Source organism: Ranitomeya imitator, chromosome 1 (assembly GCF_032444005.1).
Source record: "Ranitomeya imitator isolate aRanImi1 chromosome 1, aRanImi1.pri, whole genome shotgun sequence".
Classification (NCBI taxonomy): Eukaryota; Metazoa; Chordata; class Amphibia; order Anura; family Dendrobatidae; genus Ranitomeya; species Ranitomeya imitator.
The window spans coordinates 292,307,014-292,328,082 of NC_091282.1; the positions used below are offsets into that span (position 1 = coordinate 292,307,014).

The following is a 21,069-nucleotide window of genomic DNA, read 5'->3' on the forward strand; positions in this document are numbered from 1 at the left end:
AGTGGTGCCACTAATCTAAGTTTCCTGCCACTAATTTTCTACTGATCAGTCGCCGTCTTCTTCTGTTATCGGTGCCGCTCTGGTCAACCTTCTGCAGGTTGTGACCTGGTAGGTCGTTCCAGTGTTTGCTATGAAAGTCAGAACGAGGCAGGAATAAGGTTCTCCCAGACTTTCCGTGACCGAATCGTCATGATTTGTGCTCTAAATGCTACTAGTTTTATTTAAAATGAAACAGAGATGTAATTGAATTGTAGACGTTCGGGTTTAAAGGAGTTGAAAAAAATATCCTGTGAAACGTTTTAGAATTGCCATCATTTTTCTATAAAGCCTCCTCATTTCGGGGGCTCAAAAGTAATTGGACAAATTAACTTTATCATAATTAAAATGTTAATTTTTAATACTCTGTAGAGAAGCCTTGGCAGGCAATGACTGCCTGAAGTCTGGAAGCTATGGACGTCACCAAACACCAAGTTTCCTCCTTTGTGATGCTGTACCCGGCCTTTACTGCACCTGACTTGAGTTGTTTTTGTTTGTCAGTCTTTCTGACTTTAGTTTTGTATTAATCATGTGAAATGCTACTCGATGGGGTTGAGATCTGGTGATTGACTCGGCCATTGCAGAATATTCCACTTTTTTGCCTTAAAAAACTCCTGGGTTGTTTTCTTAGTATGTTTTGGGACATTGTCTGTCCTGTGAAGTGCCGTCCAATCAACCTTGCTGAATTAGGTTGAATCTGAGCAGAAAGTATAGCCCTGTACACATCAGAGTTCATCCGGCTGCTTCTGTCTTCGATGACATCATGAATAAACACCAGTGACCCAGTGCCATTAGAAGCCATGCATGCCCATGCCATCACACTGCCATCACCATGTTTTACAGAGGATGTGGTGTGCTTTGGATCATGAGCAGTTTCAAACCTTCTCCATACTTTCTTCTGTCCATCAGTCTGGTACAGATTGATCGTAGTTTCATCTGTCCAATGCTTTTTCAGAACTGGACTGGCTTCTTTAGATATTTTTTTGGCAAAGTTAATTCAGACCTTTCTATTTTTAAGGCTCATTAACTGTTTTTCAAAGAAGTAACTCTACAACCGACTATCAGCTGATGGGCCATGTGACTATTTAAAGGGAGGTGGGAGTGGTTACCAACCAACATCAGCTGACCAGCCGAAAAGAAGCTGCCAGCCAGAAACTGACATTAACTCTTACTGGACCAAAGGAAAAAATACATTTAAATTCCAGCAAACCCAGAGCTGCCACAAATTCCTTAATGATTTGTGCCAGTCAGGTTCATGATGATCCTAGCCTCAGCAACATGGATTCTATTGGGTTTATCATAGTTAACCCCTAAGGCCTCAAAAAAAGATGTCAACTGAAAACCGTTCTGGGGCTTGTGGGGACAAATGCCCAAGTCTGAGGGCCCCCACATTAGGGACATGACTATTCCCAACCACTGGGACACATCCCCTAAAAACTGGGGTTGAGGGGTAAAAATTAGACTACAGCTCTCCCTGAACACACTGAACTGGTTTCTGTTCCTAAAAAAATGTATCAAGGAGGGCCACTGCTTGTTTGGTGGAGACCAACTGCAGGTCATAAAATGCAGACATCACAGTCTCTGCTGGCAGCAAAGAGCTATGGAGCATTTTCATAATGCTAGCCACCTAGCCCTGCAACTGGGATTGTGAAGATTCAAGACATAGTGCTTTTCAGCCAGATCTTGAATCACTAGAAACATGTTCGCCACATGACCACCAAGCGTGTGAATGGGATCTATGCTGGCGAAAAAAAGCTAAGTTCAGTTGCAATGTGACATTGAGTCATTGCTCAAGGACAAGCCATGAGACAAGGTAGTCAGTAGGTCCAAAGTTAGATACCAGGCGGGCATGTAGCACAGAGAGGAAAGACAAAGACATGGTCAGGTAACAGTCTGGCGTCAAATGCCAGAGGGTACATCAAGACAAGGGAGTAATACAGAGGAAAATTAGAGCAAAAGTCCAAAGTCAGGTACCTGAAGTAAGAAAGCATCAATAGCAGAAGGGATCATTCACATGAAAAGTCAGGACAATCCTAGATCCAACAACAAGATCAGAGAAACAGACACAATGCTAAAAACATACACCAAACAAAGCAAAGCTGCAACTGACTCTGGCCTGCTCACAGCAAGCCAGCTAAAAAGCCAGGATGAGAAAAGGGGCTTTCCCTAACTGTTCCCTCAAAGTCAATAGCTCCAATTGTCCAACTGTCTTGGTAGGCTGAACATTATCTCTCCTCTACCAATCTTTACACTTTTCATAATACATTCAGGAAGGTAACGGTCTCCCGACATTAGTGGTTTCGTATCCTCTGCTGAGTGGAGTTTGCAGCAGCAGCTTGGAAGCTAAGGTGCTACCTGGGAGTAGGGGCAGGATTCAACCCTCACAAGTAAACCCTGAGTCTCGGTGTCCTCTCAGCAAGAGGGATCAGGGGAGGTTGGTGATGTCTCAAAATGTAATGACCCAGAAGGGGTCGGTCAGCGGAAGGAACTACCGATAAGGAATGATGGATGGGACACCACCCCTCCAACCTGAGCCTGTCCCTGCACTCCCCTAATGCCCTAAGTGGGTCCTTCCCCCTGCCGCCGTCATGAACCTCATACCTTGTCTGTCTCGTGTTTGTCACCACTCCCTGTGATGTACCATCTGCAGTGGTGAGGCTCGGACCCTTGCCGGCCATTGCACTAGCTAGAGCAGTGCAAGTTGACCGTGAAGGGGGGCAAGGATCCGCTTAGGGCATTAGGGGAGTGCAGGGACTGGCTAAGGTATATTCTCCCCACCCAAAGCTGGGGTTTTTTGGCACCTTTAGTCACCAGGGAAGTCTAGACAGGGAATCTGCGTTAGCTTGCAGCTTCACAGGCCTGTGTTCCACATTAAAATAGCCCTGTAGCCCTGAGTTTCAACACTTGGAACACCACTTGTGCTTCAAAAGACCATTTGGCCATCAATGTCTTCATGCCGTTAAGATGGTCGTTCAAGGGTACGGCTGGCATGATGAAATTCGGGATACCCAAACCTGTTTCTAGGAGACCGGTTCCAGACAATTTTGGTTGTCCTCCACCATATAAATTTGTGGCTTTATTTTGCCTCTTCCAACGATGTAGCCCAAGTATTTTCACTTTTTTCCCCATGGTACACTTCTTGGGTTGGAAAAAAATGATTTGGATCTTTAAATACAAAAAAGCAAAACCAAATTTAGTGACCAAATAAAGTTTTTAGTGTGTGAAAATAAAGTAAATAGGACCCTAAGGATGATTTCAGCACATGAGCCAGAAACGTAATATGAACATTGCCTTAATGATCACCTTATTTGTTTTGTGATTTGTTAAGTTATATGTGGCATTCTCATAGAATATATTTGGGTATACAGCATATATACTCCTTATATGGAGGCATTTATGTGATCATTGTGGCAGGGGGTAGGAAACCAGAAGATATTCTGTACTCAGCTGATATTACAGAGCAAGTCTGTCACAATCTTCAAACCACTTCCTCCTCAAGGAACAACTTACGACATAATGTAACATTTTTGTTTTCCATGATGGATGCTGTTCAAATCGATATTGCGGTAGTATAGTGACTACCATTCTGGTGTTTTAGCAATATACATAATAAAGAATGACGAGATCGCCAAAGAATTAAAGAGCTCTACCTTAAAGATAGGAGCAGTGGTTTAGGAAATCCGTTAGGAAAAAGTGGAGGACTCAATTGTCAGTTCCCTTTGTTTAAAGCAGAGAGGCTGGAGCTAAGTAACAGGGTGGCACTGAAAAGGGATTGCATATATGCTGCCATATTCCCTCAGAGATTGGGCTGGGTACACACTGCGGTTTTGCACTTGCTCTACAGTATACGTACTGAGTTTTTCCCGATGTAATGTTGCCATAGACAACCATTCACCAGATGAAAATTAAAAGTGTATTCTTTTGGCCTCCATCTGACAGATATGTGCCATCATAAATGAATAGGAAAGCGCAAATGACTGCACTTTTCCATACAGACGGTTATAGCAAAGAAACGTATAAGATGAGGTTTCTATATAGAGGGTCCCTATGTTGGCCAGATGTCTCGGCAAACTTCCCGACAGTGGTCACTATTGGGCACATACCTACTATGACAGTGGGCACAAACAATTATTGAGAGTCTATACCAAGGGTCCCCAACTAAAGGCCTCGAGGGCCACCAACAGTGCAGGTTTTCAGGATTTCTTTAGTATTGCATCGGTGGTAATGTGATCATCTGCACAGGTGATGATTCCAACCCCTGTGCAATACTAAGGAAATCCTGAAAACCTGCACTGTTGGCGGCCCTCAAGACCTGGAGTTGGAGACCACTGTTCTATACTAAGGTCTCATTCAGACGTCCATTTTTTTCATATATTCGAGAGAAACGGACCAATTATTCTGATCAGACTTTGGTCTGAGTATCATCAGTTTTTCTAGTACGTGGAGAGAAAAAAAGTTTCTCAGCCATCTCCTATGTAACAGTCCATGAAAATCGTACCACACTTTGATTCCATTTTTTCATGGACCCATAGACTTGAATAGCAGATTCTGCTCAAACACTCGACTCAAAATATCTCCGCAATTTGCAAGAGCTGCGAAAAATCTCATCACGGACATGTGAATGGCTATCTGTGAAAAACACGGATAGCCCTTGTATGTGAAAAAATAAAAATGTCTGAATGAAGCCTAACGAAAAGGAATTGTCCAAAGCAATTATATTTAGGTTGTGTTAACACACTACAGCAACGTTGCATTTAATGTCCAACATTGTGGCTTTGATTTTCAGTTACAATTATAAGCAAGACCAAAAAAAAAAAATTTTAATGATCATGTTCATGCCTTTGCATATTTCACATGCATCCAATTTGTTTTGATTGACAATTATTGAAGTAAATTTGCCAGGATCTCTATGTGGCTTCATGCACAATAAGATGAAGAAACATCGGCAGGTCCCGAATTTTACAGAAGAGACGGAATCACATATTTTTATGTAGGTTTATTAGGATTCTCAGGTTGTAAACATTAATTACGGCAACAATCAGTATAACAAAATAATCACTGGGTGGATATGCACTGTAGGAGGCGGGTTACTTTTAGACAGTCGTACAGTAGGGCACAGGTTCCACCTTACATATAAGGTGACAGAGGCACCGGATTAACAGGCAGTGGGTTTGCTTACCCCTTCATTCCCAAAATATAAGAATGTCAACTAGTCAATGTCTATTAATATTATTTACAAGTATGGAAGAATGTGGAGGCTCTAATGTTAAAATTTCTAGTTTATAACCTTATGTACCTATTATTCTGCAAATAAGTGTTTAAACCGACCAGTCTAGAAATTGAGAAGTCGATGAGGAATAATAAATAGTCTCATATGTCATCTAACTTCATCGGAAAGTCTATTACAAGTAAAATTCTTTTACTTCACTGGACTTGACAAGAGCCGGACTATCAAATATTTGCAGTAAGGAGATGAACAGAGATGAGTTCATTGCCTATTACAGAGCCATGCATGCCAAAGAAAACAGAAGTCAAAGTATAGATTCCAAAATTGGGCAAACACAGCTCTGGGATAGTAATTTTTTCAAAGCATGGTAAAGTAAAATGTCTTTGAGAAACAGATATTAAAAAGGGTTTTCCGCTCTTCTTTAAAACTTTACAGTGGGAAGGCAGATAAGAAAAAGAAGGCATACTTACCCTTAAAATCTATCCTCCGGGAAGGTCTCTGCCGGAATGAAAGAGATGACATCCCAACCACTTGCCCGCCACCTCTCCTTGCAGCCAAACAGTGGCCTCAGCAGTCTGGTCACTGGTGGCCATGCCATCTCTTCCGGTCCAGCAGAGATCATCAAAGTGATCACATCAAAGCGGAGGGCAGATTTTGGGGATAAGTATTCCTTTTTTTCTTGAAAAGCACGGCTTCCCCCTTATAAGGTAGAGCAGAAAATTGATTAAAAAGAAAGAATAATACATGTAGACAAACACATAGGGCCTGATTCATAATTTGCGATTATTTTTTTTACTGTAAGTCACTTTTATTATTTTGCAATTTTCCTTTTTTTTTTACGCCAATCGGTTCATTCATTTTGCAAAAAGTTAAAAAATGGTCTTTATATTGGTCTTAAACCTTTTCGTGACTTTTTTGAGCAAAAAAAAAAAATGCAAGTTTTGCAAAATGGCGCAAAAATTGCACCAAAGTAACTGGCATATAAAAAAAAATTAATCTAGGAGGTGGGACTGAAGTCCATTTGCGAGAAATTTAGCAAATTAGTAAAAAGGTCACAAATGGTGAATCAGGCGATAACTGGAATCTGGAAAACCTAAATTTTACCCATAATGGAGATCATTAAAAAAAACCATACAAACACATTTAAAACAGATTTGAAAAAAGGCGCATATTAACAGAATTAGGTGCAAATGAAAAGCAGACTAATTGCACCAAAAACTAGCTAATGCAATAGTAAAATGGGCCGATAGGAGTTAAAAAAAAATAAATCCTAGAATCTGACATCTAATAATGCAGTTTTAAATTGTACTCAATGGAATCATCAAGTTTGCTAATTCCATCCAATTCTGTCCCACAGTATAAAATCTTGAAGTCTGGTGACATTTTTGTAGATGGTTCACACAGAGAATTGTATACATGAAACACCTTGAGTAAATACAGAATTGTATACATGATATATTGCATCACTTGCGATGTAGAAACCGTGCGCAGATATAAAGCCAGATTTACACAATGAGAGCTGGGGTGACCACTCTGACCACCGCGTGTCCATCATATAACCAGGACAGATTTCAATCTCCAGGAAAGTAAACAGTAAATGCAAGTAGAGATCCTGAAAATCATGTACAATAGGCACAGAAAGTATATTGGAAAATGTTATAACTTAATTATACAAACAATAAGATTTATTTGCTGTAACGGTAATACCCCTTTGGGTATTCCCATTTCAAGGTCCTATCCCAATATGTAGTAGGTGTAATCATAATATTAGCAAATACCTCCAATTAGAAATGTAGTATAGTTATTCTGATTTGCTTTGTCTCTTACCTTATGTGCAGGCATTGCAGGACCTTAGGTATCCATGGTTAAAGCAGTGTTCCTTTTTTATACACAACTGGGCACAAACAGTCGAAAGCAAAGTCTTTCCTTAAGACCGCCTTCAAATATGTTTTTAGTGGCATTTTTTTCTACCGTTTACAAGTTCTATAAAGAAGCCTATGAGAAGGCCAAAAAATATGCTGCGTTTTTAAAAAAGGAAAAGAAAAAAATGAATAGTTTGCAGTACGATTAGTATTTCACTATAGACAAAAGTTAAAAAAAAATAAACAGGATAAAACGTTGTGTGTGAAGCCAGACTAATAGTTTCCCTTTTCCTTATTAAAGAGAACCTTTCATCAGTTTGAGCATGTTAAACTGGCCACATCATGGAAAAGTGGCTGCAGAGCTGTAGAAAACGTACGGTAGTTTTTATTTTTTAATTTCACCTCTTCATTGCATATTATCTTGCAAAGTGTAGGTTAAACATGGACCTGTGAATGAGGACTAACAAATTATAAACACATATTTGAAAAATTGGTACCGGTGTCATCAGTGTTTTGCAACCATGTATGGTCTGTGTGCTCGTTTTTACTATCGGTGTGTCATCAGTGTTTTACACAGATGGATAAATTGTAAAGCTTCTCCTATCGTTTGCAATGGTAAATACGTACCCCACACAGATACATGAAAGTAACACAGACGGCTGAATGAAGCATTGGAGATACAACAAAGATTAGTTATGAATCATTACAAACACTTCCAGATCTTCTCTCCCAGTGCTGTCAGTTCTTACCCTTTCGACACTGGCTGCCATGAGATGAAATATGGAAGTGTTTGTAATAAAAAATGACTGCAGCTACAATGTAGAGATACAGTAGAGCTGAGTTATGTATCATTAAAAACCCTTCCAGACCTCATCTCACAGTGCTGTCAGCTCTGACCCTCTCCCCCACATTAACTGCCGTGAGATAAAATCTGGAAGGGATTATAGTGACATAACTCAGCAAAGTTCTGCTCTTTTTTCCCCTGTGTGTCCTTGCTTGCTTATGATTAGTCAACCTCATGCAGGGGAAGAAGTACACACCCCAGAGACAAATCTCTAGTAAGGCCCAGTTGAAATATATAATAAATTATAACCTAAACTATACAAGCTAATATCTCAGCAACGTAGAGAGATAAAATAATAAGAACATGTTTTTTACATCTTTCATATAGCCAGTTTAACAAACTCAAGCTGGTAAAAAAAATCCTTTAAAAAAACTGTGTCAAAAATGGCATGTGTCAATCCAACCTTAGATCAAATCGACCAAGCAAATAATCAGTTGTGTTTTATGTCTGATGTCTATATTTAGGGGTATTATTTGTGTCCCTAAATGCCCCTAATAGGATAAAAGGAACTTTCTTTTCCTATAGAAATGAATGTGTATACCAGCGTATAAAACCAAGAATAAAATGGCCACTGGTAACTACACAACAGAAAAATAATGGATGGCATATTAATAGGTGTTTAATGTAACTGCATAGTACATTTGTATGTGACAAGCTGTGGACAGTGTGTACATGATCTCCAGGAGAAAGACTATTGTCTCATGGTAATTCTACGAGAATATGAAAAATGATGGTTATGCAGAGTGCATGATACAGCTCTCAATCCCTTCTTCTTAACCATTCATGATCTGGGGCCAGCAGGACTTTGGAGATGGCCAAACACTGTAGACTGATTTAATGAAACCTAACAATTTGGCTTCCCTTGAATTTCAACATGCCGATCCTTTCTCAAAGCCAATAATCCACCACCGGAGGTGTCTGACAATGACACTCCCCTCTCTCATACAGACCCCATGCATGCCCAGCTGAGCCGAGCATACACGTGTGTGTTTGGGTCCAAGGAATAGTGTTTGACCATCAGCTATTGCATGGGTATGGCCACCTTCAGCTTCGGGTCCTATGGATTATTGCTCGAGAGCAGTAATATGGCTACCAGAGTAGTAAACCAGGCTTAGACTATCTCTGTATGTCTCTGATTTCATACATAACGCTGAGTCTTCTATCATATGCATGGAGAGCCCTCCCAGAATCATTGCTGCATCAGCATATTTAAATGTGTAAATATAGAAACCTAAAAACAGCACTACAAGAACCAAATAAAAGATAACAATCTTTATTAAATAACCAATAAAAACAACATGCAGATATCAAAAAGGGAATCCAGGAAATGACAAATGATCACCAAACACAGACAGTGTGGAGACCCGCAGGTAAGTAATACACAGTGCATCGTAGACTAATATTCACTCCATAAAGTGCAGATACGCTCTGTAATACAGTGCAGTAAAAAATATATAAGCCCCTACCAATGCATGGATATATAGATAGTTAGCAAAAAGTGCAGAGTATTACCTAAACATGCATAGCAAGGCTATAATCAGATGAAGAGAGGAGTGAACAAGCATATAGTTAACCGGTCATAATACCTGAGGGGAAACCACACTGCCACGAGCCCCAACTTTATGGAGTGAATATTAGTCTACGATGCACTGTGTATTACTTACCTGCGGGTCTCCACACTGTCTGTGTTTGGTGATCATTTGTCATTTCCTGGATTCCCTTTTTGATATCTGCATGTTGTTTTTATTGGTTATTTAATAAAGATTGTTATCTTTTATTCGGTTCTTGTAGTGCTGTTTTTTAGGTTTCTATATTTACTCTTGGTTGCACTGAACCTTCAATATATCCGAGCTCCTGTGGTATTTTACGGAGTGGTGCATGTATGGTCTGGTGTATATGATTAATATTTAAAAAGTGGTAGCCATATATTCTGCGATTGAGGAAAACAAAAAATTGTTTGAAATCTGATGAAAATCGCTAATCAAGGTTTTGATTACTTTATAGGTGCAGCCCAAGTCTTATTCTGTCCTTTACCAGAAATCTTTATGAACGATGTGTAGTGCCCACAGCTACTGAAAGAAGGAAATCGATTACTCCATAAGGAAATCGATTACTCCATTAGTTGATAATTGGTAAAACACACACACAAAAAACTTAATTGGATAATCATAATTTAGAAGAATGTGCGCTGTGCTGTCTAAACCTACTTGGCAAAACTGCTTGCATTTACCATGATTTTGCAATCTGGTATTTGACTGCACAACTTCTTATATAAGTGACAATTGTTGGAAATGTCATGCCTAAACCCCATGGGAAAACACCAGCAATTTGTGTGACTTTCCAGACGAGTATCGACCACGGAGCACCCTACCTGCCAATGTGAATGTCCCATTGGGCTTTGAGCTCTGGAGCGCCATAGCGCTTTAGTATAAAAGGTATATAAAGGAAAATAATGCATCTAACCCATAATCCAACTGTGATCTAATTAAATAAGACATTACATGTGAGCACCTCTATGGCAACAGAGGCGCAGAAGAACATAATAAGCAAAAAGCTCCAGAAATGTGAACAACCCCAATCTGTAGTGCACAAGAATAGTGATATGTTTGGTCCCTCCCAGCTGGGGCCATAAATATAATCTATTTTCACTACTCAGTGTATTTAGTAAGGCAACCATCATATATGTATTCATTAATAACATGGTAGACAACTGCTGCTTGTAGATATGAATGTCTGAAAAGTTTAAAGGGAAAGTTTAAAGGTTTAGCAATAATCTGATGTGCCAGCGCTGAGAAAACAGGATTTAAGTTAGTTTGATAGTGCACTGGGGGTGTGTCCAGGCACAACAGGTGTATGAACACGCCCCCAATGAACTGTCGGGCTATTTTGCATGTCGCTTTAACGATGATTTCTCAGCACTGCCACATCAGATTACTACTAAACTGGAATTGTTTTCATTGCTGTATTAGTGCCTATAGAGTAATACCACTAGTTTCAGGAGTAAAATTGTGCTGACAGATTCCATTAAAAGCGGTGTCCGTACAATGAGGTTGCAATAATGCTGGAAAGGTATTTCTTTGGAGAGAAGAGTCCAAATAAAAAAAGCTATCATTTTAATATCCATCTACATGCAGCAACTGCACCTCAATGGATGAACGCAGCCTGCTGGAGAATTCTGGAGCGCTGCCTGCACCTGATGACGTCTTATGGCGAAACCCAGTGTAAGCTCTGTGCATCCATCGCACTGCTGTCCAGGCAATACTTCCTCTGGTGCTCTCTAATAATTAGCGGATTATTGGTCAAGTAACTGAGTAAACATTGGTACAGCAAAACAACAAAAAAATAAGTCCTGAGTCCAAGAAACTGCAACACTGTACAAATAAAAAAAACACAAGCTTCTTGTAGAGCAGGGGTAATGTGTAGGTAGAAAACAATTACTCAGCCGCCTCCCTTCCCAAAAAACATCCCTTCTGTGTTAAGGACAGAGCCTTGTGGAAGATGCAGGATACTTCGGAATTATCACCCAGTAGGTCCATGGGTGCTGCAGCCGTCCTGTCAACACCTCGAATATGGCGTAAAAGATGGATATGCTGCAACTCATTAATGTACTGGTGATGATCATGGCTGTAACAGAGAGCAGACTTCAGCTTGATATGTGCTTGGCTCCATGAAGGGACGTTCTAGAGAAACGGGATGAGCCAACAGGGAGGAGTTCATATTGGACGGGTATTTGAGGACAATAAATAAGATACTGCAATGAGTCCAAGGGTACCACATCCATCTCCAAACTGGTCCTTGAAGTGACAGGTTGGGAAGCAGGCAATGTGAGGAATAAGTGCCAACAGGATTAGGATCTTCATTGCTCTTGTATCTGCTGCTGCATTTTCTGCAACATTTCTTGCATTCTCCGCAGCTGGAAGAAACAAAAAAAAGATTGAATCAGATAAAGGTAAGGACATTAGTGATCTCTAAAAAAAATCAACAAAAATGAAAATGTGATCGTTCCTACACAACATATTAAGAAATATAGGTCAGCTACCTAAAACATTTAAAAAAATTGATTCGCCAAACTAGTTTACTGCCCAAAACATGCATCATTCAGAAATTGCCTATCAGATAGCTGTTATGACGGAAATCATGGAAGATGCATGTGAAGCGGATAGATTATTAGTGATTGATAGGCTAAACAGTCATATCAGTTACTTCACTATACATGCACATGGATATGTATAAAGGATACCACCAAAATATCAAGCGGCATAAGTAATGTTTAGTACAGCCAGTTATTAGGAGATGGATCTCTCAGCAGCCAAAAAGAGGACAATCAAAATATTAATGGATAAAAGATGTAGCCATAAACATATAACGACCCAGGAAAACACAACCAACGGGCGTTTCGCTGAGGCTTCGTCTGGGGTGAAAACATTATCTTACTGATAGAGATGGTGATCAATTCGGGGCCCGATGCAGCGGCCACATCAGTGATCCATACCGCCAGACGGAAAACACAGAAACTGCCTCTCACCTCTTAGGCTAGGTTCACATTGCGTTAGTGCAGTCCGTTTAGCGCATACGCTAACGGACTGCGTTAACGCAATGTCCAAAAAGGATCGCGTTTAGCATCTGCGCCAGCGAGAACGGACCCAAAAACGCTGCAGACAGCATTCGAGGCCTGTCACAAAATAACGGAGCATCGCTAACGCATGCCAAAAATGACATGCGTTAGGATGCGTTACATACATTGCGGTCAATGGGTGCGCTAACGGACCCGTTACATTGCATTAGTGGCGCTATGTAACGGATTCCGTTAGCGGATACCCACTAACGCAATGTCAACCTAGCCTTAGCATCCGTGTGTAACATCATCGTTGTAATGTGACTCACATGTGACTTCGTGCCAGGCCAGCTAATCAAAAGAAGACCTGTGCATGCCGGTGGGTAGGAGGCAGTTTACAGGTCTTTCTGTCTGGCGGTCACAGATAACTGATGTGGCTCATTGACCAGGTCCTGAAAATTAATATGCACCATCCCTACTTACTGAAAGTGAGCTATAAGATACACTGGATAAAATGGCTATACTCATACTGTAGATATTTTTCAGTGGAACCTGCTCATTTTGACACACAAAAATCTAATTTACATCAGTCTGCTAACGTCTGCTGTGGGTGGAAATAAGGAACAAATATATAATTTAAAAAAACAGGTTAACAAGTTTAATCCACTGTCACTCCTGGTCCCTGACATTTTTTTACTATACAGCAGCATATGACTATTTTAGCCAATCACTTGCCTCAGAACATAGCGAATTAGCACTGGACCCTGGCGCATTTAACAGGTATTTCGTGCTCTTAACCCATTTATAAAAAAAAATCCTGGACAAACCTTTTAAAATCAACTATGTCCAAATCTTAAACGTTAAAGCTCCAAAGAGGTTGTAGAAGAAAATAAATATTGTCTTTCCAAAAACATGGGCACTCATGTCCCCGGGCTGTGTGTTGTTCCAACTCAGCACCATTTACTTGAATATCAGTTAAAGAGATTGTCCAAGACTTTGTTTTTATACAATGAACCTAATATGACTGTACAAGATTGGGGAAAGGGGCCCTGCATCATCTATGGAGCTGAGACCCTAACTATACCTGCTCCCAAAGGTACCTCTAAAGGTGAGGAGGTTTGGGCCTCCAGGCTTATTGTTCTCCTGTTATACTCTAAGCTGTCCCCTCCCCTTCCCTCAGGAGGCCTGGGACAGAAATGCTAGTGTGTGAACAGGTAAGACAAACTAGGATAACAAAAAGCAACTAACATACACAACACTCACCAAAGGTAGTGAGGAATATAGGGAGCGGTTGGAAAGTACAAAAACCAAATGGCAATAGAACAATGAGGAAAACCTACACCCAAAACCAGCATACAACAATCTCCAGAGGCAACAACTATCTCCAACTTCAAACAAACCAGGAAATAAACTTTCACTGGTGAGGAAGAGAAGGTGTGGCCAGATTTTATAGAGAGAGGAAATGAGCAGGTCAAGAGCAGCTGAACCACCATAGAAAGGGTCGTTAACCTCTTCAGCACCAAAAGAAACAAAATCCATTTAACATGGGAAACAAAACGCACAGGCTAAATGGAAGACTTGCGTTTCACAACATGTAATGATTTTCTAACCCCAGATCTCCCAGAAGAACTTGACACACTCGTGTCACCTAAATACTAACCTGGCGCCAGCTCAGAGCGGTCAGTGAACGCTCCTGAGGGCAATCAAGCTGCTCCACGTCAACAGAGCAGCTCTTCTTCTTCCGCTGCTCTGTGAACGTGACGTCAGTGGAACCTGCTGAGATTGGAATCGGGCCCAACAACCAAGTAGCAACTACCTGCCTGTTAGTTCTTAGGTCTGTAGTAAAAAAAATTAAAATCTACCAATTTCGGTGGGAGTGGCAGACCATCTGATATGAGGCGTCTGGCAGCGGCTTCCTCCTCTCTCCCTGTTTAAAACACAAACGCTCATGTGGCTGAGACGAGTGCTTGTGGGTATGAGAAGCTGAGAGAGGTAGCAGTCTGCCAAAAATATGTTCTGCCGACAGTTATCTAATGTGTATGGCCGGCTTTACAGCCCATGGACATGTGTTGTTATTTGCAAAAACAAAAGCAGACATTTCTTCTTATCTCATATGCTCACCGAGCCCCACTCCATACAGCCAACCAATTCCAGCCCTGTGCTGATGAGGGCCTAAAGCCCGAAACACGTGTCCACAGGTAGGAATTGGTTGGCTGTTAAATTTAGAAACTAATCCGCAGCATTGCACGCTTGGCGGTTCCAAGCGATGGATTAGACAGGGGTGGAAAGAGATGATTTGCATAGCTCCGCCTACTGCAAAGGATTCTGGGTAAACCTGCTATTCTTTGTATTATGCTGCTTGCAAGTACTTTCCGTTTCAGGAAAGCATCCACTATGTATTTCCTTTAAGTAGAGGGCTTTTCGGTCTCTTTCGTCCCGCTACATTTAGCCCAACTTGGGTCTCTCCCTAAGGTGGCTAGCATGTATGTATCTCATATGACACCTTTACACTTAGTGTCACTGTGTATTCCTCACAATGCAATATTACAGTGCATATACTTTCAATGCGCTTTTCTTCATGGATATTCATACCTACACCATATCATCTATGCTTTGTCTACGACTAATCCCCAGTATCAACTTATAATTCTGAAACCATTCCTGAGGGCACAGGAAGGTGATTATCCTGCAGCGTAGTCTTCAGCACTAAACACTTAGTCCGATCACTGAACCAGTGTGCCACCTAGTGGCAACACATACGAGCTACAACCGTCTCAAGCCTGTATCAAGTTGTAGCATTACTGTACTGGTCACAGAATAAAAGTTGATCACTCGCGCCACGTAAATCTTATTTCTATCTCAGTTAATAGTACAGTGGAATCTATAGGCCTGACGGTTCTAGTACATAGGACAAAAAGGACTTCAGTTTTGTCACAGGTTAAATGTGAACAGAAGACAAATTCAGTCCTTCATGAACATTACAATTTTTGTATTTTTTGTATTTTTTTTTACAATTTTTGCCTTCTAAAGTAGGTATTAGTGATGAGCGAATGTGCTCAGATGAGGTGCTCGAAAAATATGTTCGAGTCCCCGCAGCTGTTCAACAGCCGCAACACACGCAGGCCTAACAAACAGGCAATCCCTGCCTGTGTTGCGGCTGCCGAACAGCTGCAGGGACTCGAGCATGCTGAGATAACGCCTGATCCGAGCACATTCGCTCATCACTAGAAGAGATCAAAAATCTTTTATAGTGCAGTATGTTATAGATTTAAGGTGCATTTAGATGTGACAAACTCATCCTGTTAATTATCCTAGTGAGCAACTATATAACAAGCATTTACCGGTCCGCTGACACTATAAAGGGGATAAAATGAGCGCTAACAATCGTTCTCTCCCCATATAGCACAATAATAACTTTTTTTGCAGAAATATATGATCAAATCATTTTAGGAACAAGTGTTTTGCTCACTCATCTAATTATCGGTGACATGTTTACTGATGAACTACTCGTCGTAATGCACCATACGGCAATACCAAGGAAGGCTCATCATCCTACTCCAACCATCATGTCCAGCTCAGCCCATATTGCATACCTCTTCATCCTTCATTTTTATGAGCTTCTCTGTTTCTGCGTCTGGGGTTGGCAGTGGAAGGATAGGGATGGGGCTCTCTATCCTGTTATCCTGAGTCAGTTTGCTGCAAAAGACAAGGGTGAGCAATGAGGAAGCAATTAAGATGAATTGTTTGGGTGTCATTGTTACTTACATATCATCTTTGCTGATAGAATATCATCCCCTGGCTGACTTCATGTACCTAAAGGTTCTTGTCAGGGGAGTCCTTTTTTTTTTTTAAAGTTCTAATAGATAAAATGTATTTCATGCAGAACAGTTTTATGTGTTCTTAACAATCCTGACATTTTGTGTGACTTTTAATGGAAACTAAACATTTACAAATGTTTTGTTATATTGCAATCACCATTTAGCAGTTTTGATGGCTGGGGGTCCATGTCCTGAGACCCTAATTTAGTGTTCCCCAACTCCGGTCCTCAAGAGCCACCAACAGGTCATGTTTTCAGGATTTTCTTAGTATTGCCCAGGTGATACTTGCAGTACCTGCACAGGCAATAATTCCATCACCTGGGCCATACTAAGGAAATCCTGAAAACATGACCTGTTGGTGGCTCTTGAGGACTGGAGTTGGGGAACACTGCCCTAACTGAATGTCCAAAATGAAAGTTGAGGGCATTCCCATTCCCTGCTCAAGTTTGAGAATAACTTGGACACTCGTAATCTTATTTTGACCAAGCAGTGGTGTTGTCAGACCCTAGACCCTCACCACTCCAAACTACTAAACGGTGGAAATACTATATCAAAACTATCTGAAATGTTTAGTCAACTTTCAAGGTAATCTGTTACCAGGTTTTTGCTATGTTTTCTGAGAGCACCAGAACGTAGGAGCAGAGACCCTGATTACAGGGATATGTCACTTACTGGGCTGTGTTCTGCTGCTTTAATACAATCAGCATTTTATCATGAGGAGATTATCATTCTTAGACAACTTGGCACATGCAGGACAGTCCAACCCTGACCACAGCATTGATTAGCAGCTTTCTGTCACTATACAGTGGCATGTAAAAGTTTGGGCACCCCCTGGTCATAATTACTGTTATTGTGAACAGATAAGCAAGTAGAAGATGAAATGATTTCATGAAGGCCTATAGTTAAAGATGGCACATTTCCTTTGCATTACTGTAAAAGGGATCTGTACACTGTAGCTTCCACACACTATGTGATTTGCACACTATAAGTAGCTGGTATTTATCCATAAAAGGGGATCCGGTCATGTAAAAAAAAACACTATTAACCTGCACATATGGGGTTAATCTGCAGGTTATAGCATTGTGACACAGAGCCCCACTGTTGGGTGGAAATAAACTTTATTCCCCTCGGCGGCCATGCTCATTCATTCAATAGGGGTGCGACCAGCACGTTTTCACTCACTGCTCAGTACATAGAGAACGGTGGCGTCAACCGTGACCCCCCATAATGACTCACAGCCCGCTCATCATTAGAATGCGCACCCCTATGACCGAAAGAGTGTGGTTGCCAGGGAATAAAATTCATTACCCTTTGGCAGTGGGGATCTCAGTGCGGCAGCCACATGATGTCAGAAAACTATTACTCCCATATATGCAGGTTAATAGCGTTTTTTTTTACATGACACATTCCGTTTAAAGCACTGGGCACATTTTCCACTCCATATAGGCCCTGCACAGTGTTTAACTGCACAGCGTGCCCAACCAAGCACTCACTGCCCATGTACTCCTTTGCACAGATTTTTTCTTATTATTCATTTGCTTCTAAAATGAAAAATTACGTAACTTTCTAAATTGTCTTCACTAAAAATATTCAATTATGCTGCTCATTGACTCTGTAAGTACTTCTATATAGATGAACTATTTGTAAAAAAGATACAAATCGGTCAGAGCTCCTGATTTTGTATCTTTTCCCCTCCTTTCTCTCAGTGAATATGTCTGCAGCATGGTCAGTTATAAAGCTTCTGGTAGGGCAGAGAAAACCGGCTATAGAGACGAAAGCACATGAAGAGGAAATATGTGCAGTTCTGGAGCTGTGCGGATACTCAAAAGCAAGTGAAGACAGCAGCATCCTGGATACACACATATATCATATCCAGCCTATATTACTGGGAGAGACACTCCCGCAAGAGGAAAATCTAAAACTTGGATCACGCTCTAAATTGCATAAAAAAGGGTTTGAAAATGAAGGAAGGAAGATCGCAGACTGAAACTTAGTAATATACACTGCTCAAAAAAAAATAAAGGAAACACTTAAACAACAGAATATAACTCCAAGTAAATCAAACTTCTGTGAAATCAAACTGTCCACTTAGGAAGCAACACTGTTTGACAATCAATTTCACATGCTGTTGTGCAAATGGAATAGACAACAGATGGAAATTATCAAGACATACTCAATAAAGGAGTGGTTCTGCAGGTGGGGACCACAGACTACATCTCAGTACCAATGCTTTCTGGCTGATATTTTGGTCACTTTTGAATGTTGGTTGTGTTTTCACACTCGTGGTAGCATGAGACGGACTCTACAACCCACACAAGTGGCTCAGGTAGTGCAGCTCATCCAGGATGGCATATCAATGCGAGCTGTGGCAAGAACGTTCCTGTGTCTGTCAGCGTAGTGTCCAGAGGCTGGAGGCGCTACCAGGAGACAGGCCAGTAAACCAGGAGACGTGGAGGGGGCCATAGGGGGGTAACAACCCAGCAGCAGGACCACTACCTCAGCCTTTGTGCAAGGAGGAACAGGATCAGCACTGCCAGAGCCCTGCAAAATGACCTCCAGCAGGCCACAAATGTGCATGTGTCTGCACAAACAGAAACCGACTCCATTAGGATGGTCTGAGTGCCCGTCGTCCACAGATGGGGGTTGTGCTCACAGCCCAACACCATGCAGGATGTTTGGCATTTGCCAAAGAACACCAGGATTGGAAAATTCGCCACTAGTGCCCTGTGCTCTTCACAGATGAAAGCTGGTTCACACTGAGCACATGTGACAGATATGACAGAGTCTGGAGACGCCGTGGAGAGCGATCTGCTGCCTGCAACATCCTTCAGGATGACCGATTTGGCAGTGGGTCAGTAATGGTGTGGGGTGGCATTTCTTTGGAGGGCCACACAGCCCTCCATGTGTTCGCCAGAGGTAGCCTGACTGCCATTAGGTACCGAGATGAGATCCTCAGACCCCTTGTGAGACCAAATGCTGGTGCGGTTGGCAGTGCGTTCCTCCTAATGCAGGACAATGCCAGACCTTATGTGGCTGGAGTGTGTCAGCAGTTCCTGCATGATGAAGGCATTGAAGCTATGGACTGGCCCGCCCGTTCCCCAGACCTGAATCCGATTGAACACATCTGGGACATCATGTCTCGCACAACCACCAACGTCATGTTGCACCACAGACTGTCCAGGGGTTGGCGGATACTTTATTCCAGGTCTGGGAGGACATCCCTCAGGAGACCATCCGCCGCTTCATCAGGAGCATGCCCAGGCATTGTAGGGAGGTCATACAGGCATGTGGAGGCCACACACACTACTGAGCATCATTTCCTTGTCTTGAGGCATTTCCACTGAAGTTAGATCAGCCTGTAACTTCATTTTCCACTTTGATTTTGAGCATCATTCCAACTCCAGACCTCCGTGGGATATTAGTTGTGATTTACGTTGATCATTTTTAGGTTTTATTGTTCTCAACACATTCCACTATGTAATGAATAAAGATTTACAACTGGAATATTTCAGTGATATCTAGGATGTGGGATTTTAGTATTCCCTTTATTTTTTTGAGCAGTGTATTAAGAAATAAACCTAAGCACTAATATATGTAAAACTATTTTTTTCAATGTCAAAGGAGTCCATTGCCTTTAAAGATAAAACAGAAAAACACGTCTTAGGTAAGTTCTATTTACAGTCCTATTTAATTCTGTACAGCTCATATTTCAGAACTGTAGACAGACAGAAGAGAGTTGGGCCATGTTCAGACATGAAGCAAAGTATATTAAGTGATGACTCTCTTTGCAGCAATTTAAGTATAATGTATGTGAATGGCGTATCCTTATCCACATGTAGCGGAAAAAATTTGTGCACAATTCAAATACTGCAGATTTATAATTCCTTATCCTGCTCTCTTTTTTTGCAGAAACGCCACATTTCAAGCTGAAGAAGCCAAAGCAATGCGGTCAAGTGATCATATCATATGACGGCCAACGACAGCGTCAGGATGACAGTCACTTCAGGCTCTATTTAGAACATATAGCCACAGGGGAGCAGACATTCATACAGATTAGTAAGACCCTAAAAGTTTTATTAAATTGCCTTAAATCATTAGACAGCATATAATGGGAACATTCGGCGGCAAAATGTTACTTAAGTTTAACCCTAACCTTTCTGCTGTGTTCAAAACTTCTTCATGCCTTTAAAAGACAAAAAGTGATAAAATGTAATAATGCAGACCTGAATATGTATCAGACTGTAGGTTAATAGGGTTATAAGATAAGTTATTTGTAAGCTCTGTGATGGCAGAAGCGTTATTATGTTAGTTGTATTAAAGTTAGAATTTTCCAGCATTTCGGATCCAAGGACTTTATTTGATCACGACAGGATTTACCAATAAATATAATGCACTGATCTATGACCTTATCACATTCATGGTGCTCATAACTGTGCTCACAAGCAATCATTGTCCAAGCACCTTACTATGGATGAGTAAGGGTAAGGCCCCAAACGTTTTGCCTAGAGCCTGCCAAGAATTTGTGCTACCCCCGATACCAACCCTTAATCAGAATACAATTGATACAAATACCAGATATTTACGCCTTGCTAACAAAGTGCAGCTTTTCTGCAGTTTTTGCTGCTTAAAATAAAGAAGAGAAATGGAAGGTTTTCGAATTATGACTTAAGGCTCTTTGAACATTAAAGTTAGCTTTCGGTGGGGCCAGCTAACCATTATATCTCTCC

At 41.2% G+C, this 21,069-nt stretch overlaps 1 protein-coding gene across 4 annotated transcripts in view; it reads right to left on the reverse strand.

Moving 5' to 3' along the window:
• Window positions 1-5,015: 5,015 nt before the first annotated feature.
• The window catches only part of SEPTIN5 (septin 5), a 109,044-nt gene continuing 92,990 nt past the window's right edge, over window positions 5,016-21,069 (reverse strand). For 3 of the 4 annotated variants that reach the window (XM_069756456.1, XM_069756448.1, XM_069756430.1), the window contains 3 exons: window positions 20,496-20,525; window positions 16,118-16,220; window positions 5,016-11,882 (listed from right to left, as the gene is read on the reverse strand). In XM_069756456.1, coding sequence (XP_069612557.1) covers window positions 11,826-11,882; window positions 16,118-16,220; window positions 20,496-20,525 — 190 coding nt within the window. In that variant the 3' untranslated portion in view covers window positions 5,016-11,825. The remainder of the gene's footprint in view (window positions 11,883-16,117; window positions 16,221-20,495; window positions 20,526-21,069) is intronic. The other variant, XM_069756440.1, reaches the window with a different exon arrangement.